Source organism: Lutjanus erythropterus, chromosome 21 (genome assembly GCF_056507025.1).
Source record: "Lutjanus erythropterus isolate fLutEry1 chromosome 21, fLutEry1.hap2, whole genome shotgun sequence".
Taxonomy (NCBI): Eukaryota; Metazoa; Chordata; class Actinopteri; order Lutjaniformes; family Lutjanidae; genus Lutjanus; species Lutjanus erythropterus.
This window is the reverse complement of record NC_139337.1, coordinates 21681720-21700004: the sequence shown is the minus strand read 5'-3', so window position 1 is coordinate 21700004 and position 18285 is coordinate 21681720. Positions and strand designations below refer to the sequence as shown.

The 18285-nt window shown below is 36.1% G+C and overlaps 1 protein-coding gene across 4 annotated transcripts in view; it reads left to right on the top strand.

The window, feature by feature from the left end:
• Positions 1 to 18285, top strand: part of LOC146307633 (uncharacterized) — a 41789-nt gene continuing 23504 nt past the window's right edge. For 3 of the 4 annotated variants that reach the window (XM_084747174.1, XM_084747172.1, XM_084747173.1), the window contains exons 1-3: positions 1 to 410; positions 978 to 1039; positions 5474 to 5543. In XM_084747174.1, coding sequence (XP_084603300.1) covers positions 220 to 410; positions 978 to 1039; positions 5474 to 5543 — 323 coding nt within the window. In that variant the 5' untranslated portion in view covers positions 1 to 219. Of the gene's footprint in view, positions 411 to 977; positions 1040 to 4726; positions 4788 to 5473; positions 5544 to 18285 lie in introns of all 4 variants that reach the window. The other variant, XR_014772700.1, reaches the window with a different exon arrangement.

Below are 18285 nucleotides of genomic sequence, written 5' to 3'. Positions count from 1 at the left end.
AACAGACGGCTGAGGAGGAGGAGGGGCGGGCCTTTGTACTTATCGCCCGCTGTGATTGGACGCTGGATTCGGCTCCTGTTCGTCATTGGCTGCTCCTGCTGTCAGTCTGGATCTGTTATCACCCGCTTCCCGCGCCATTCGGCGTGCACGCGCAGGACAAGCAGGCACGTAACCGCTTGGAGACTGTCTGGAGTCTGTCTGAAATTGATAAAATTGGAGATGGAGTTTTTACATCTCTTTGCACGTTTACGAGGAAGCCGCCCGGTGGAAATGGGATTTTTTTTTGCTCTCCTCCTGAAACGCCTTCGCCCACGAGTCGCCACGCTGAGGCAAAATATTTTTTTAGATAAACGCTGTGAAAGTTTTTTCTTCTGCAGTCTATCAGCAGACAGCTCTTTATGCACAGGCAGGTAAGGCAGGCGCCAGAGTGCAAGTTGCCTAACATATAGTGGATACTGCAGCATTACATGTGAATCAAAAAATATGCTTATTTGTGCGGTTTTTGTTGAATAAAATGATTTAATAGCTTAGAATTGAAATTATCCTGCTCTGTCGTATCAAACTGTAAGTAGCCCGATTATTTTTTTGCTGCTGAAATAAGTCGTATGATGTGTATTTTTATTATTTCTTGTGAATTCACACATATTTGTTTAGGAGGCTTGACCTCATTCATGCTACTTCAGGAGGATGCGCAGGTGACGCACCTTTGCTGACGTGTGGTTGTTGATTAACCCCACGCACGCTTAAGCTACCTGTTACTCAGCAGACACCTGAGGGAGAAAACCTGTCTTCTGTGTGTTTTTTTTTTTTTTAACCCTATCAGCTGAACCACCTTAACAGTTTACAATGATGAAGCAGCACACAATACAGGCTAATGTCACTAATCTAAACTAATCTACGTGATCCAGGGGTGAGCTGATATGAATCCTGTATGAAATGTTTTTTTTTTTCCTTTCCTCCTTGTTTATGCTCTGCAGGGGATCCGCCGGCAGAGTTCAAGAGGAGTGCACCATCCAGAAGGCAGCAGCAGCTCAGAAAGGTTGGTTTCTGTACACATTGAAGGTTTAAACAGGGTTAGGGAGTTCACTTTTTAGTGCTTTCAGTGATGCAGGTTGATGCTGCATGTATTTAATAAGGTTCATTTTAGATCAGTGTGTTCAATCATTTCAGAGCTGCAACAATTAGTCGATTAATCGATTAGTTGTGAACTATTAAATTAATCGCCAACAATTTTGACAATCTGTCAATCATTTTGAGTCATTATTTTCAAGAAAAAATGTTTTTAGCTTTTTAAATGTGAATATTTCCTGGTTACTTAGTTGTTTATGTCAGTAAAGTGAATATCTTTGTGTTGTGGACAAAACCAGACTTTTGAGGACGTCAGATTGGACTTTGGGAACAGTGATCAACATTTTTCATCATTTTCTGACACTTAATGGATCAAACAACTAATTGATTAATCGAGAAAATGGTCGACCGATTAATCGATAATGAATATAACTGTTATTTGCTGCCTTTGTTTATTTGTCAGTATTTCATCTCCCAAAAGCAATTTTTAAAACACTTTTAGCTACATGCTCTGTAACTGTATTAGTTAATTACCATAAAGTTCTGACAAGTAGCTTTGAGTAAAATAAAAAAAATTTTTAGACACGTCTGTCTGTTTTATTTTACTCTATAAATCTGTATATATAACACAAATATTTACATTTAATTTTAAATATGGCTGCATAATTACCTTGGCTGGAAAATTCATGATGATGATGTGCATTTTTTTTTGTTTTTTACACATTTTCAGTGGCCAAGCCTGGCATATTTGTTATGTTTTGAAATGTTGCGATCTTCACTGGAATTCAGTTTGAACAATTCTTTAAACACTTTTGAAGATGTTAATTGTTGAAATATTTCCTACCCATATTGATGGGTTTTTGCACTGTTGTGCAGAAATTAAAAGAGAGTAAATCCAAATGGATTTGACCAAGGCTGGGCAATATATCTACTGTATCTATGTACTGATATGAGACTAGATACCATCTTTTGTTTTGGATTTCATTATATCATGGTATGGCATAAGTGTTGTCTTTATTTCTTGTTTTAAAAGCTGCATTACAACAAAGCGATGTAATTTTTCTGAACTTACCAGACTGTTCTAGCTGTTCTGTTCTAATTTCTTTTATCCATTTAGTCATTATGTCCACATTACTGCTTACTGATTATTACTTATAAAAAAACTCGTGTTAATATTTTGTGAAAGCACCAATAGTCATCCCGATGTTGAGGCATTTGGTCAATATTAGCGTGATATTGAATTTTTTTCTGTGTCACCCAGCCCTTGATTTGACTAAAAACAGTGTGGAAGTCAAAGTAAGTTGTGCTGCGACACTGTATGTGTACCTGATGTGCTGCTTCAACCTCAGACTCGTCTAGACGCTTTTGCTCTGTCACTGCAGTTGTCTGCAGACAGTTCAGTCATATGACTTGTCCTCCCTCCTCCCAGCGTCTGCTCTTTTTGGGCAAGATGGCTGCTATAGCATTGTTGTTACCCGTGACGTATATAACTTGATGTGAGCAGAAAAAAACATGGGAGGGATGGTGATGCATTGTACTTCAGTGTCACACAGGGCACAGCTGCTCAAGCATATATATAGCAGAAAGAAGGGACAGTGACTGTTAACTCTTTAACGGGTTTTCTAACCTAGATTTGTTGTGTTTAGTCGGTTGGGTGATTATTTTATCGCTAGTTGCCACTCTTTGGTCAATGCAAGTAACAAGACAGTTCCATTGTTATTATGTAATTCTTGACTTGATGGAAATTTGTTCCTTACTTGTTTTTTCTACCACCGCGTGTCTGTCTGTTGTTGGGACGCTTGGTAGCCATTTTGTCTGATTCAACACTGCCAGTTGGTGCCAAAGGCTTCCAGGATATCCCGCAATTTGTTGTGTGCAGCCATGATGTCTCTGCATACCACTAAATGTCATTGGTGGCTTTTGATTTAGAAATATTTGTATTTTTGCAATTGGTATAGGATCCTTAGAGCTTCTCTGGAAAATCAATGCATTGAATACACTTATCGTATTTTACAGCTACACATACTTACAGTAGGTATGTCTAAAATAAATACAATATCTAACAGGCAGCTTTAAAGAAATAATTTTTACTCAGCATTTCTTTACATGTGGTGAAGCACATTGTGAAGGCAACAGTTTGAACTTGAGTATCATTTTATTCAATGTGAAGGAATGTATGAATGGTTTTGATAAATAAATTAGCAACTGTAAAACCAGCTGCTAATATTTTTGCACAAATGAGCAAGGGCTGCAACTAATGATTGTTTTCATTGTTGATTAATCTTCCGATTATTTTCCTTATAATGATTAATCAATCAGCTCTTAAGTGTATAAAATATCAGAAAACTATGGAAAATGTCATAATAGATAGAACCTTCATATTGTTCTATCAGAAATCAAGAAAAGACTCTTTCAGATATTTGAATGGATATAATGAGGTTTCGTTTCAGCTTGATGCTTTTTTGTGCACGAGGGTGAATTTAACTTTTAATAAGTTAACGATTCAACAGAAATTATTTAAGTTAACAATAACTTGGTTATGAGAGACATGCTGCACCTTCAACAAGTCACATAATCACAGTAACAGTGAAGGCCTGACATTTGGGCCACAGCTAATAATTATTTTCATTATCGATCAATCTGTCAGTCAATTTCCTGATCAATCAATTAGTTGTTTGGTCCATAAAATGTGAGAAAATGGTGAAAAATGTTGTTCACTGTTTCCCAAGATGACATCTTCAGATGCCAAAGATATTCAATTTAGTGTCAGAGGAGTAACGAAACCAGAAACTATTCACATTTAACAAGCTGGAATTTTGACTTTTTTAAGGAAAATAATTACTCGTCTCAATTAATCGATTATTAAAATAGTTGGCAATTAATTTAAATGCTGACGACTAATCGATCTAATGGTTGCAGCTCTAAAATGAGCACATTCTGCGGATTTCGGACTAATTACTGACTGCAAAATCTAGTAGATTGCATTGCTCATCAGTTAGAGGGGAAAGGTTATAAGTAGTAAGTGATAATAAAATGCGACAGGTTGCATTTTATTTTAATGTTTGTTGCTTTGTACTCAGTTTAGTGGCATAATGATAGCGAAAAATATCTTTAAAAGCATTTCAATTTAATGTAAAAAGTGGTACGCAAGATGATAGTTGGAGAAGATAATCGTCTTAGTTTCACAGAATTAGTTTTATAAACCACAACCTGTCATTGAGTGGACTTCGTGAAGCACTAAATTTCATTTAAAGTAGAGGAAAGATTTTTGTATTCATTTTGTACAGCTTTACAAACATATGATGAACTGTGTTTTTTAAAAGTCAGAGCAGCTGCAAAATTCTTTCCACCGTCCACTTTTCAGTGAGAGAATGTAAAGGCAATATTAACTTTGGCTCCTAAAAGTGCTCCTAGCCTCAATCTGACATTACAAGTTACTTTCGCTCAGTGAGTCTGTGATGTTTATCTGTTTGCCATATCAGTGACCAGCCTGGACAGATCTCTTCATTATCACCTACTTAGTGCATACTCGTCTGCTCCCAGACAGCTCCTTTTAGTCCCGTCTTGTCATATTGCTTAATGGTTTTTGAGTTCTTGTTGATTATGTTTTCACTGGAGCGTACAGACACACTTAAAAACGTGCAGTATATTTTTGCAGGCCTGTCCCAAACCTGGTCCAGTGTCTGACAAAAAAAATGATTGGGATTGCAATTAGAAAGGTAAGAAAAAAAAAATGGAAAGGAGGATTTTATGATCAGAAGTGTTTCTTGGAGTAACTTGTTGCAGTTTCTAAATGTAGGTCAAACCAGCATTTTCTGGCCAAATATACAGTATATTATTAGATTATGGCCTTTTGACAGAATGGTTTCCAATATTGTTAGTCTTTTCAAACCATTAAATGTTGATTATATTTAACAAAATCACAGTTGTCAGTTATACATACAGTTTAGGAGTCTATAAGATGCTGTTATTTGTTGTATTGACCACAATACTGAGTAGATGAGGATTTGTGTGCCTCCTGCATGCAGATTACCTGAAAACAGCTCCTATTCCTAATTTATGCATTTTGAATGAGATATAATGTATTTTAAAGTAAATATTATCACAAACAACTACAGCTCATGCATTTTTTAGAACAATTATTACAATTACTCTTTGCTTTCAAATTGTTAAGCGATAGTACTTAATTATTTATTGCAACTTTTTTACTACAAATTTAGCTTTTTGTTTTAGAAGTCAAATCGCCAATATTATAAACAAAACAAGAATGAAGAACCGTTATATAATCCTTGTCCTTTAGTTTTCTTTCTGTTTATTTTCTCTGCCTATGACAACATAATGCATGTCTTCACTGTTACCAAGCTGCACACTTGTTTGATGTTTTTTTTCTTTCGTTTCTTCACAGGTGATCCCTGGTTTCTTGCAGCTTGTCATGCCTTCATGTCTTTGACACTGGAGCACGTCTGCCCTAAATGGTAAGATCTGTGTTGACCTGTTCATTAAAGCACATTTGGGCACGTTAAAAGTTGAGAAAAGCAATTCTAGGAATGCTTTAAGGTGCTGCAGTGAGCGAATGTGATTGCCTGAGGGAAATATCAGTCCTCTGCAAAGACCAGTGTTTACAGAGGTTGAGCTCTGGCATGCAAAGCCAATTCTACATGATGATATGATGCTGAGAAATGGCTAATCAAATTCAGTGCTGTCATTCATTCGTCAGCAGCAATCATTTTTTATTAACACAGATTTGTGATCTCTTCATAAGATAATCATGGATATGGATCTCGTAACTTTCACTTGAGGCTTAGCCGGAAAATGCTGATGCAAGACGGGCTCTGAATCTTCATCCTGTTTTTCTATTGGCTCGCTGTCTCCACCCACAGTGCAGTCACGAGGTCTAACATCATGATGATGTCTGGAGAAAACAGGCTTTCATCCAGGCTCTAATGCTGCCTGAGCTGTAATGAAAAGATTTCTTGGGTTATTTCTGTGCACATACAGAGTAAAATTTGAGCATGTTTCAAAGCATTGTTCTGTACAAGAGCAGCACCTGCCATTGTCTGTCCTAAACGGTGGGTTGTTTATCTCACCAGCCTCTGCTGCGTAATGACGCAGTTTCCTTTGACATTGGTGTGGCATATTTTAAATCAAGGCCTTCACTGTATTTTAAGGAGTCTCCTGGCAGCCTGCCAGAACATGGATCCATTTGCCTGTTCCCTCCTAAGAGCACAACTGCACAGCTGTGACCCTTCGTCGGTCCTGGCCATCGATAACTCAAAGCCAGCAGCGTCCATTTTAGGTTTAGGCAGAGGCGAAAGAGATGAACTCTAATGTAGTGTGCAGAAAATGAAATCTGAACTCGCAGCGTAAATCCTGTTGGAAAACAGTACGACTTTTGTGGAGTAAACAAACTTTCCAATGGAGCAGATTTGAAAATAATACTGAACCAACGGCTACATGTGAAAAATACTTTCACTGAATTGCGGTTTATGATTTATATGTTTACTTCTTGCAGCGCGGTTCATTTTTATTTGGACGAACACATTGATTTTATCATGAATTTTCACTGTTTTATTTTCCTGTTTTTTTGTCTGTCTTACCAATGATTTTGATGGAATATTTAATATGGTTTACTAAAAATGCACATCGATAAAGACTTCGATAAAATGTTGAAGCGATAATTAAATTCCACGTGTGTAAAAATATATTACGGTAACATAATATTATAGTTTAATTTTATCATAGCACACAAAGTGAAATTACTTTCACTGATGTTGTGTGTGACGCACAGTTTGTGCTGTTTATTTTGTATTTTTCGATGCAGAAAAGATCCAAGCGTCGAATTCATCAGAAACAAAAGGAAACGAGTACATCATGCAGTGTACTTGAATAAAAATATATTTTCAAAAGCAGTGAAAATATAATTTTTTGATACGTTTGTGTGATTTGATTTTGCAGTTTGAAAATTTCATCACATGAATATTAGAGGTATTATTAAGTCACAACATAATTACATTGTGTTTTTTAGCATTTATAAAAATTATAATATAAGCACATTAAATAAAAAGCGAGTCGGGCGTTACAATGATTATTTAACACAAAAATATTTTTCTGGTATTTCACCTGAGTAATTAACGACATTAATTTGTTGTGTATATATTTGTTTTCTATTTTGTGCGATCGTCATATTATATCCTTATATTTTTAAATAATTTTTATTTTACAAATATTGTTGAAATATGCACAATGCCATTTTTGTCACATTAAGCTAATTATAAATCCATACGTATAATATGTAACTATATATACATACATATATTCTAATTTCAAATTAATGTAACAAAATGTTGTGTTCTTTTTGTATATTACTCTTCCTGATAATTAAAGCAATTAAAGCGATATATAATTATGTTGCATTAATTGAAAAGTCTTATACCTAAAAGCGTCCCTTTTATCGTTTATAATAAAGTTGCACAGGATGTAAATGCACTTTAAATTGTAAAATCCACCCAGTGCAACATTTATTTAAATGTACTGTATATTGTGATGTAGAACTGCTAACTTGACTCACTGAATGGTTTAGGTGACCTTTACCCTCTTGAATGCTTGTTTTCGTCCACTGTTAAGAGCTCGTGTGAAAGCCAGACTGTGTTCTGATGCCACGTAACACAACAGTGGCTGTCAATAACATATTAAGCTGGGCCTCTGCTCTGTTGCCATGAAAATAGAGAGAGAAAAGGGACTTTGGGTTTATGCATGTGTTGTGGCTTCATGAGGGAATGAGGCAGGTTGGAACTACCAAGTGATTTTTTAATTATTTTATTTTATTTTTTTGCATGATTAAACCTGTTGACCTTTTGTGGATGGTACAAAAACTGAAGCCTTCTTCACCATATAGCAAGTTCCAATAATGACACGGGCAATATGGATATTTCTAATAATGCACAGTCAAAGTGAAGTATTTCAGCCGTTTTCACACTTAGAATTAAAATTTTGATTGTATTAAACAGTCGTTCATATCGATACTTCAGTTCACCAAAAAACGCTTTTGATAATTTGTTGTTTTTTTTGTTGTTTTGATCTAATAGTTCTGCCAGTCAGTTACAGTTGAGTATGTTTCCTTTATTCATGATGCCATAATATTAGAATAACATCATGAGTGACTTGTTTATCGCGTGGGATTTTGGGAACTATCTTGTTGTCAGCTCAAACACGATTTCTGAGGTATGAAATTGATCTTGGGTCAACAGTAAGATCTTTGCCTGGAGATAGCAGATCCTTTGTTTATCGTTAACACAACCACAACACACACCAGTCACTGACTGAGAAGAGCTTTTGAATTTCAGGTGCAGCCACAACATCAGTATCAATGTCACTTGAATATAAGATCCTCATTACCCTCCTGAAATTGCACAACACTGTGAGCGTTAGTTGTTAAAACTTATTTTTGTTTCTTTGCGAAAGGTAAGTAAATAATTTGATTTCTTTGGCTGCCGTGTTGTGTGAATGCTTGCCTGCATTTGTTTTCCACTGTTTGTGACCAGGCTAGTCCTAAGATGTGCACATGCAGCATGTCCGTTCCCACTCAGCTGCGTAACACTGACAGCTTCAGCAATACTTCCTGTTTTAATTTGACTGCAAATCCACCAGTGACTTTTAAATGGAGTGTGCTCATCTATAACACCCTCATAAACGGTACAAAGAAGGCTGTAGGCCTGGGTGACCACTGTTTGACTGCAGTGCAGGGCTGCATGCCTGCTTAAACTGAACAGCAGCCTGAACAAGCACTCACTTTCTGGAAGGAAAACTTTTGGCCTGAGATGAACTTCTGCTATTTTACTTAACTCTTAACTTTCACTGGGTTCTTAACACGTTCCGCTGGATGCAGTCTTGCAAATGAAGAGGACAAGTCCGGGCTTTAGTTACCATTTTTCACCAAAACAGAAAAACGGTTACATTTAAGCATTGTACATATTGCAGATTGCTTAATGAAGATTGTGTTGTTCATTACGATAGCAGTCAGTGTCTATAGTAAAATCATCTAATGCGTGCGGTTTTTTTTTAAATTTATCATTATTTAACCTTTATTTAGCCAGGGTTAACCATTGAGACAGAGGTTTCATTTTTGATGGTGCCCTGATATATATCATGCATACTATAAATTTAAAAGGAATAAAAGAATAAAAACATCACCCATCAAAAGGCGTATCATACATTATGTTTTTAAGTCATAACAAATATTAACACACCAACCAAAGATAATTAATTGTTACCTATCAATAATTCCAATTAAAAGACATTATGGTATTCAAAGCTTTTACAGACCTCAACATCAAATTCATTCAACAAATCTTAGACCTGAGCATTTAACTTTAACTTTAGGGTCTCTTGAAACTTATGCACAATAATTACAAGCAGTTTTTTTCCCATTTCACTTTTGACTTGATGGATCTCAAGAGCTAACCAATCCAGAGATCTTGTTTTGTCAACAAGGTTTTAAATGTTTTTTGTTTTTTTTTTACCTTTTACAAAAAAGCTTGATGAAAAATCCTGGTACTGTGGGTTGAGAATGGGTCAGTTATCTAACCCAGGTCTACCCTGCTCTCAGTCGTGGTTTATATGCAGGCCAGACCTTGTTCAGCTTTGGTATGAAAGGTTGAAAGTAAAGTACATAGTGTCCTTGTAACTCTATAGTCACTACACAGCTTGACCTGATTTGTGGCTAGATATCATCTTAGATTTTGGATGTTCTTACGTCATGGCATGTCATAGCCTAACTGTTGTCTTTTTCTGGTTTTAAAGGCTGCAGTGCAGCAAAGTGATGTATTTTTCTGAACTTACTTGACGGTTCTAGCTGTTCTCTTATTTGCCTTTTCCCACTTATAGGGCCTGGTGTTATGGCTTATAAATAACATCCTGATATATTTACATTATTTGGCGATATGTTATATATCTCAATGTACAAATTCTACCTTAAATAACAGTGTTGGTACTGGGCAATATGAATAAAATTAAACAGGAATGCGCAATATGGATTTTTTTTTTCCGCCGATTTGATAACCGATAATTACCTTCTTCTTATGGCTGATAGCGAAAAGATAACCGATAATTTAACTTTTTTTTGTATGCTCATATAACCTGTAATTTATGCACATCTGAAGATGCAAAGATGGACTTAAATATTCCATAGCATAACTGATATCACTATAAAAATAAAAAAAAGAACCGTTCTAACTCTTCCAGTGTTCTTTTTTCTAGCAAAGTACATCAAAAACTTAACAAATATGTTCTATAAAAAAACTTTTATTGAGCATTTTGTTGAAGAACTCAAATGCCTTGACTATCTATCGAATCAGATATCACCGATATCTATAAGCTAATATACGCTGATAGAAAAAATAGACCAGTGTAGTTGTGATAGGCCAATATTTATCGTGCCTCCATATCAAATAACACAGTATTTTAGACCAAATACCACCAGCAAAATTAAAACAGGTTGTAGAGACCTATAGATGCATGAACAAAATATCAATACCATGAGATTTTTAATCTAACATCAACATTAACTCATATTATATACCAATACTGAATCTTCTTGTACAAGCACAGTGACAATAAAGTTGTTTGTATACGTGTTCGAATCAAATTCGGTTATCAAAATATAGCACAGTTGAAAAATAACTTAACGAAGTGAGTACAAACATGTGGTCAGTGCTTTAACAAAATGTTAACAGAAAAAGATTTTCGATAAATAACCATCAGTAATGTGGATAGAATGAGTAAGAGGCTAAACGCAATAATGGAACAGCTAGAACAGTCTGGTAAGTTCACACTTTTGCTATATTGCCATAAAATGATATCCAAAATATTGGTATACTATATTGTTATTGGTACCATATTGATATAATATCAAAATATTACCATCCCGATTCAATCTCAGGTGTAAAAATAATATTGCAGTGACTTTTTTTTAACCCTGTATAGCAGTAAGAGGTACAATTTACAGTTATGGACTTGTGTAATCGCTCACAACTCTGTTTCTCTCGTCGTCCTCATTTCTCTCTCTTTATGTAATGAATATGTAAAAAAAAGAAAAATCTCACTAACATGCCACAGCATTAAAATTTCCCCAGCTCAGGAGCTTTACTGAAAGTTTCCTTCAAAGTTGGATATGTGAGACTTGAGGGTGCGCTCGCATTTTTCCCTAATTGGGGCTTATTTGAACACACCTGGAAATACCTGCTTGCACGTTGCCATTTGACCTTTTGTGAATTAAGACGGCAAGGCAGAGTTGGAGCTCGTCAACCCCGTGGTACATCATAGCACGGGGAGGCTGCACCATGACTAATTAGTAAATCTCACTCCTCTCTAAGGTGAAAAAAAATGATTTCCTTTGCAGGGAGGATGGGGGTTGATGAGTAAATACCCACCTGCACCAAGTTGCAGTAACCTAATAAGTCTCCCTGGACTTTGAAAGTGAATATTTCATATTCCACTGATCTCTAACAGCTTTTCTGCATGTCTCATATTTGACTCTCCATAAGCCATCGAAGATGAGGAAAGGGGAAACACAGACTGCAGGGTCTCTTTCCTGTCACACAATGGCGTGGAAAGGTCAGGCCTAATGAAGTCGGGGGTGTGACCCCTAGTATTCAGTGACTTTGCATGGGCCCCTGTCCCACCGCTGCAACCATGCCAGTTAATCCCTTTTTGATCCTAATTGATAGGCATTAACATGATCCTTATCCAGGAGCTGTGTTTTGTCTTCCACAGCCCTTCTCTCTGGGTGTCAGTGACACAAAGTGTGAAAGCGTTAAACCAAATGTGAAATTGATATTTTTCATGTTTGTGTGCTTAAAATCTGCCTGTGTTTCTAAACACTCACACAAAAGTGCTCAATGTGCTGTGTTTGCCCTTTGAGGCTCTTAGCAGGACTTAGCACATGACCTCTAGAATCCGACTGTGATGTGAATGGTACCAGCCCATTTCCAGTTTGTTTTCCTTTGAGTCCTTTCATCTTCATCTTTGGGTGATTACTGCCTTTAACTGTTGACTAATTACCCTCTTTAAAAACTTTAAGGCAGGGTGGGGCACATGTCACTTTTCTGAAAGTGCAGACACTGCATCATTCTCAAAGTGCAGGTGTTGCACCACTTCCCAAGAGCTTTATCTTTGTAATTTCTTTTAAAAATATTGTTTGCATTGACAGTTTCTATTAATTATCAGTGTTTACTGGTCTCCATTGCTTCTTGTAGTCGACCAGTTATTAGTTAAGTTTCATCCTAACAGGTAGAAATGGTCATCTACTTGACATAACTGTATTCGACTGCTTTTCATGTTGCAACATCAATAGTGAAGTGTTCCATTTTTCTCTCGTCTGTGTTGGCTTTGTTTTAAATTTGCGCTGTAGCCAGCGATTTCTGTAATTTCCTACTTGGCTCTGTGCCAAATGAAACTGATCTTTATTCAACAAATTCTGTCATCATGAAATGCCTGAAACTGAATTCAGTCTGAGCAGTGAGTGATTGACTGAATAATGCAAAAGATAAATAAATTATAATTTTGGATATTTAGAAAAACTTTGTAAAACAAACTTTTCACAAACCCCTTAGAATTTTACAAACCAGGTACATGTGAAAATACAACAGTATAAATGAGATTAAGAAAATATTCATTCAGATATTTGGATCAACACAGTGATGTTTTTGTTTGAGTTTGAACTTGTGATCACTTTCTTTGATCACTTTTGAATGGTTTTGAATATGCATGTGTATTTTTTAATGCATCAGGACAACTTTTACTTTGAAAAACTTAACTATACAACAAAATTTATTTAAATAAACAAGAACTTGGTAATGAGTGACAGGTCCAGCCCGCCATTCATATACTGTACTTTCAGCAGCTAATATAATCAGTTTTATTATCTGTTGGTCATTTTCTCGATTGATTGATGCAGAAAATGGTTAAACATGTTGATCAGAGTTTCCCAAAGCTCAAGATGATTCTCTCAAATGTCTTTTTGTGTCCACAACCCAAAGTTATTCAGTTTACTTTCATTAGAAGACAAAAAAAAATAGGAAATAGTCACTTTTGAGATAATTTAATTAATTTAATGAAAAAATGACTCAAAATGATAAATCAGTTATTAAAATAGTTGCCAACTGATTTAATAGTTGCCAACTAGAGCTGGGCAATATATTGATTATATTGATACTGTGATATGAGAATAGATGTCATTTGGATATTGTTATATTGTGATATGGCAGAAGTAGTTTTTTTTCCTCCTGTTTTTAAAGGCTGCATTACAGTAAAGTGATGGAATTTTCTGAACTTATCAGACTGTTCTAACTGTTCTATTGTTTGTCATTAACAACTTAGTCATTATATCCACATTACTGATGATTATTTAAAAAAATATCACTGTTAATATTTTGTGGAAGCACTAACAGTCTCCCATATTATTGTTATAATATTCATAAATATCATATTTCATTATTTATTATTTATCATATTTTTAACACATTGACTCTCAGGGTCACAGAATTGGAAAAGGGGAGGGCTACACATGGAGTAGGGCCCATAGAGAATGCTTACGTACAGGTTTTTCTGCTTTTTCATTATTTTTGATTTAGTTTTCTCTGATGTTTGAAATATTTTATGCCATTGAATTAGAGCTGCAACAGTTTGTCAGTGGAAAATGAGTTGGCAGGGAATTTGATAATTGATTAATCGTTTCAGTCATTTTTCAAGCAAAAATGTCAAACGTTTGCTGGTTCCAGCTTCTTAAATGTGAGACTTTTCATTGTCATTTATGACAGTAAATGAAGAGTCTTTGGGGTTTTGCACCCTTGATTGAACAAAAGAAGCAATTTGAAGAGAGCACTTTGGGTTCTGGGAAATTATAATGAGCATTTTTTTTACAAATTTTTGACTAAACGATCGATCAGTTATCGTGAAAATGATCAGTAGACTAACTAGTTGCAGCCATAAACTGAATGCTGTGGGGCATTGCCCTTAAAATGAATAAGTACTGTAGCAGACAAACTGAGCAGGTAGCTGCTGTAAATGGACATGATTCACATATTAGATACACCCTTGAACTGACGTTAAGCCACAGTGACTTTTGGATTTTGCTGTCTTTAAGATGTCCAAACATCAATCACATCTTTTTTTATTACTAAATGCATGTTTATCAAAAGCATAGGGTTTTAAGCCTTTATAAGGACAGCCATATGTGTGATTTTTTTTTTTTTTTCCCCTCAGTACTCTCAAACCTGCACAATTAAGAAGCATGTCTTGCCATTGTGCTCAGCAGTGTGCAACAGCCCACTTTAGCTGGAAAATGCCAGGTGTCGTGTTGGTTCTTGTTGGTTTCACACAGCGACTCGAGTCCCTCCCTGGAACGCGGTTCTCAGGTCTCCATAGGATTGAGTGTTATTTCCAGCTTGTTTGTTGCAGTGAATAATGAGTACTCTGTAAGGCCTGATGACATAATTTGGAGATTGCTATGGAAAAATAACTAATTATGGAGCTCAGAAACTACAGATTGGGACTACGCTTGTGTACTCCACTTGACTAGCACCACCTGCCCTCTATATGTCACACTCACTTCACTTGTCCCACAGTTGTGAAAGCGAGCTGGTGTCTGCCAGTTATGTGCAACCCCCAGCAGACACATGCACAATGAATCAGTTGTGGGCTGGACTCGATAATGCTGCTGTTAGATTTTATTTGCCCATAAACAAAGATTTGGAGGCAGATGACATACAGGATTGAGAGTTTGGTGGAAGAGAACTCCCTTCAGTGTTGCTGTCTTCACTGAGAGAGCCAGAAAGTTGAGGAAGTCAGAGCATTGAAGAGAAAGTTCTAGAAATACTGTATTTCACCGGGCAGTTATTTGTCAGATGTTGTGGCTTGACCCAATGATGGAAAAGTTTTGATTTTTCTTGTGTTTTGACTAAAATAGTTTCCTAAAATTGTTCAGGGACTAGACATTTAGCAGGGCAGGAACATGGTGTATATGATCATACGCAGCACTGTATGAGGAGCTGGCTTCAGTTCCGCCTGTGAATCTCGTTCCTCTGCATTATTTTTTCCTCCACCCTACCTGCTTGTAAAAGTGGCAAAGTAGTTCATGAATATAAAACAGTTTTCTGTTTGTAAGACTTCTGTGTGAGATCGTCTGAGCTTATAGAGGAGAAAGTTTTAACACTTATGCCAGCGTTGCACTGGTACAGCAAGTTCAAATAAATTAAGTGAATTTCTAAAATTGCTGTGTGAATAATAATCAGCTGATAACTACAGTGTGCATCTACTTCCCTCACATTTTAAACAATATTTTTTTTTACTTTTGCACAATTTACCAGTGAATTTATATCTTGCGGCATTCTCTCCTCAACAAAACTCCAAAAACAGTTTGGCCTTAACTTGCCTTGCATTTTGTATTCTCTTCTGGTCTACTGGCCTTTTTTCTGACTGTCTTTTATCAATAATTGCAAGGCCAAAAAGTACTTCTTCAGCAAACAAAGAACAAAGAAAAGCAACATCAACCACACCAGTTTGTGTGTGTTTTTCTTCAGAGGTTTGACTTTCACTGCTGAAGGGAACCAAAGCAGGTGCAAGAGTACAGCAACATGTTTCCACCTTTGACACAAAGCAGGCTGAAGACTTGTTGAAACCTAAACATTTTGAGTGTTATCCCCTACACTCAAAAGTTACATCTTTCAGCATTAAGCATATTTGTTTGGCCAACTGAATTTACAGGGGTTTAATCAACATAATATATCTTGTGTAATTTCGCCACTGTAAAATTAGTTTTACCAACCTTATTGAATTAAGTGGAGTTGAATCTAAATAAATAAGTTGAATCAACCTGTAATAAATTATATTGGCCCAACCCAAGGAGATTTAGTTGGATCCAACCCCAGTATAAAAGTTTAAGCAATCCTAATACTTAGTTGGCTCCAACCCCAGTAAATGAAGTTGAATTTGCCCCAGTAAATGAAGTTGACCTACCCCAAACACATTAAGCTGGAACTTCTAAATACTGAAAGAAAGACATTTAATCATGTTTAAATACTTTCCATGATTTTCACATTCATTCAAAGGCTTATTTTTTGAGTGAGGACAACCAATTAGGCTGGCAACTGACTGTCCAGGCCATGTTTATGCAAGTCAGATCCTTGTTTTGGCATGTAACTGCTCTATAGAGACTTGCTGTATTAAGTCTTTATGGAGCAGGTTCATGCCTCGTCTCTGAAGTTTGGAAATCGTACTTCTGTTTGGGATTTGGGGAAAAAAAAAAAACGCATCTTATTTTCCTCATGAGCTGATCATAGGAACAGAAGACAGATCACAGCACCTCGCCTGCTGCAGTTTATTCTCTCCATATTGTTCTATTAACAGCATCTCCTAGAAATGACACAGATGAAAAAACTCAGATGTAAAATACTTGCAGGGTGTTGCTGCATCACAGCAGGGATGAGAGGAGCTTGTTGTCATGTTTGAAGTAGGTCTTTCAAGACATTGAAGTCTACAGTAATTTCCACTCTTCTCAGAATATAGCTGTCAAAAATCATACCTGTAGACTGTCATTTACATTCATTTTGAAGAACTTATCTGTGCCATTTGACCATCTTAGATGTGCATCCTCTGCAGCTCTTTTGCTTATGTTTTTGTTGTTATTTTCTTGGATTTCACTTTTATTGTAACTTATGTAAATATGAATAAAAAACAGACAGCTGAAGGTTTTCGTCCTGAATGTGATCTATAATGAAAAAATGAGCAAGAAAAGCACATCAAGAAAAGGTGTAAAATCATGACCTGCAGAGAGTGAAAAGTTAGTAGTTAAACGATTCACAGAATTGCTGTTTTATGTAATGTCTTGCATAAAAAACTTGTGCTATGTCAGACCTGGGATACTCTATATTTAAGAAATTTAAGAAGCCATTAAAATACATGAAATTCCAGTACTTAAAATCAGCTTTACATAATTTCTCTGAATTTTAAAGCTAATAAGACAATCTTTTTTATCAAAAACCGTCTTTTGGAGTTTTACCTTGGACATTCTGCATGCCCTAGCTCTACCAATAATATGCATATATGACATGATTTATTAAAACGTCAATTTGTTCTGGCAATACTATTAATTTGGATTTTATAAATCCCCCATATCTACATCCAAAGTTAGGATGACATGTCTATCTGAAACCTTGAGTACGTGCATTCATTTAAAGCTGAATTCTGTGCTGTAGCTGTAATCCAGCTGTGTGCAGGCACAGGCAGAGTTTGAAGAAATGACAGTGGATTGGTTCATAGTTAGTTCATAGAGCCTTCTCTGTTATGACGGGTGGATAGAGTGACACAAGGTTGAAAGGTCAAACAAGGTTATCCCATTTGTTTGATTTGTACCTGTTTCAACTACATAATTTGTGCAAAAGTATATGTTTTGTGCTACATGGTAGAGCTGCAATGAATAATCAATTAACTGATTAGCTGTCAATTATTAAACTGATCACCAACTATTTAGATAATTGATATCAAACTTCTGTCTGATTTCAGCTTCTCAGATGTGAATATTTTCTGGTTTCTTTAGTCCTCTTTCAGGGTAAACTGAATATCTGTGGGTTGTGGACAAAACAAGACATTTGCAGATGACATCTTGGACATTTTTCACAATTTTTTGACATTTTATGAACCAAACAACTAATCAGTTAATTGAGAAAATGTTCAACAGATCAATCGATAATGAAAATAATTATTATTTGCAGCTATAGTTCACGGTGCCTCTTTCGTTGTTGCTTGACTTGTGCCAGTCAGGAGCTGAATTCAGATTTTAAGCTTTGTTATGAAATCAGTTTTCATAACAAAGCAGGTGGTCCCATATGGGCAGGCTACTCAATCCAACTTTACTTCTCAATGCTGCGCATTCACCTTTCTCCTGACAAAACCATTCAAGATCAAGGGCAGCATCACCTTTGCCACTAATGAGGCTGTTTATTTACTAAATTTCCTTGTGGACTGTGAGAGAAAAACAAGCCATGCATAGCAGAGCATATAATCAGCAGCATTAGCAAAACAGAGCTCCAAAAGCCCCAAGTTATACATTTTGTGACAGTGTAACACCTTGTAGCTCACCTGAAGTACCTGCGTGTGAAACATGTAAACATCTAACAGAGACCGTTGGAGTGAACAGACCACATTATTATTATTATCCGAACA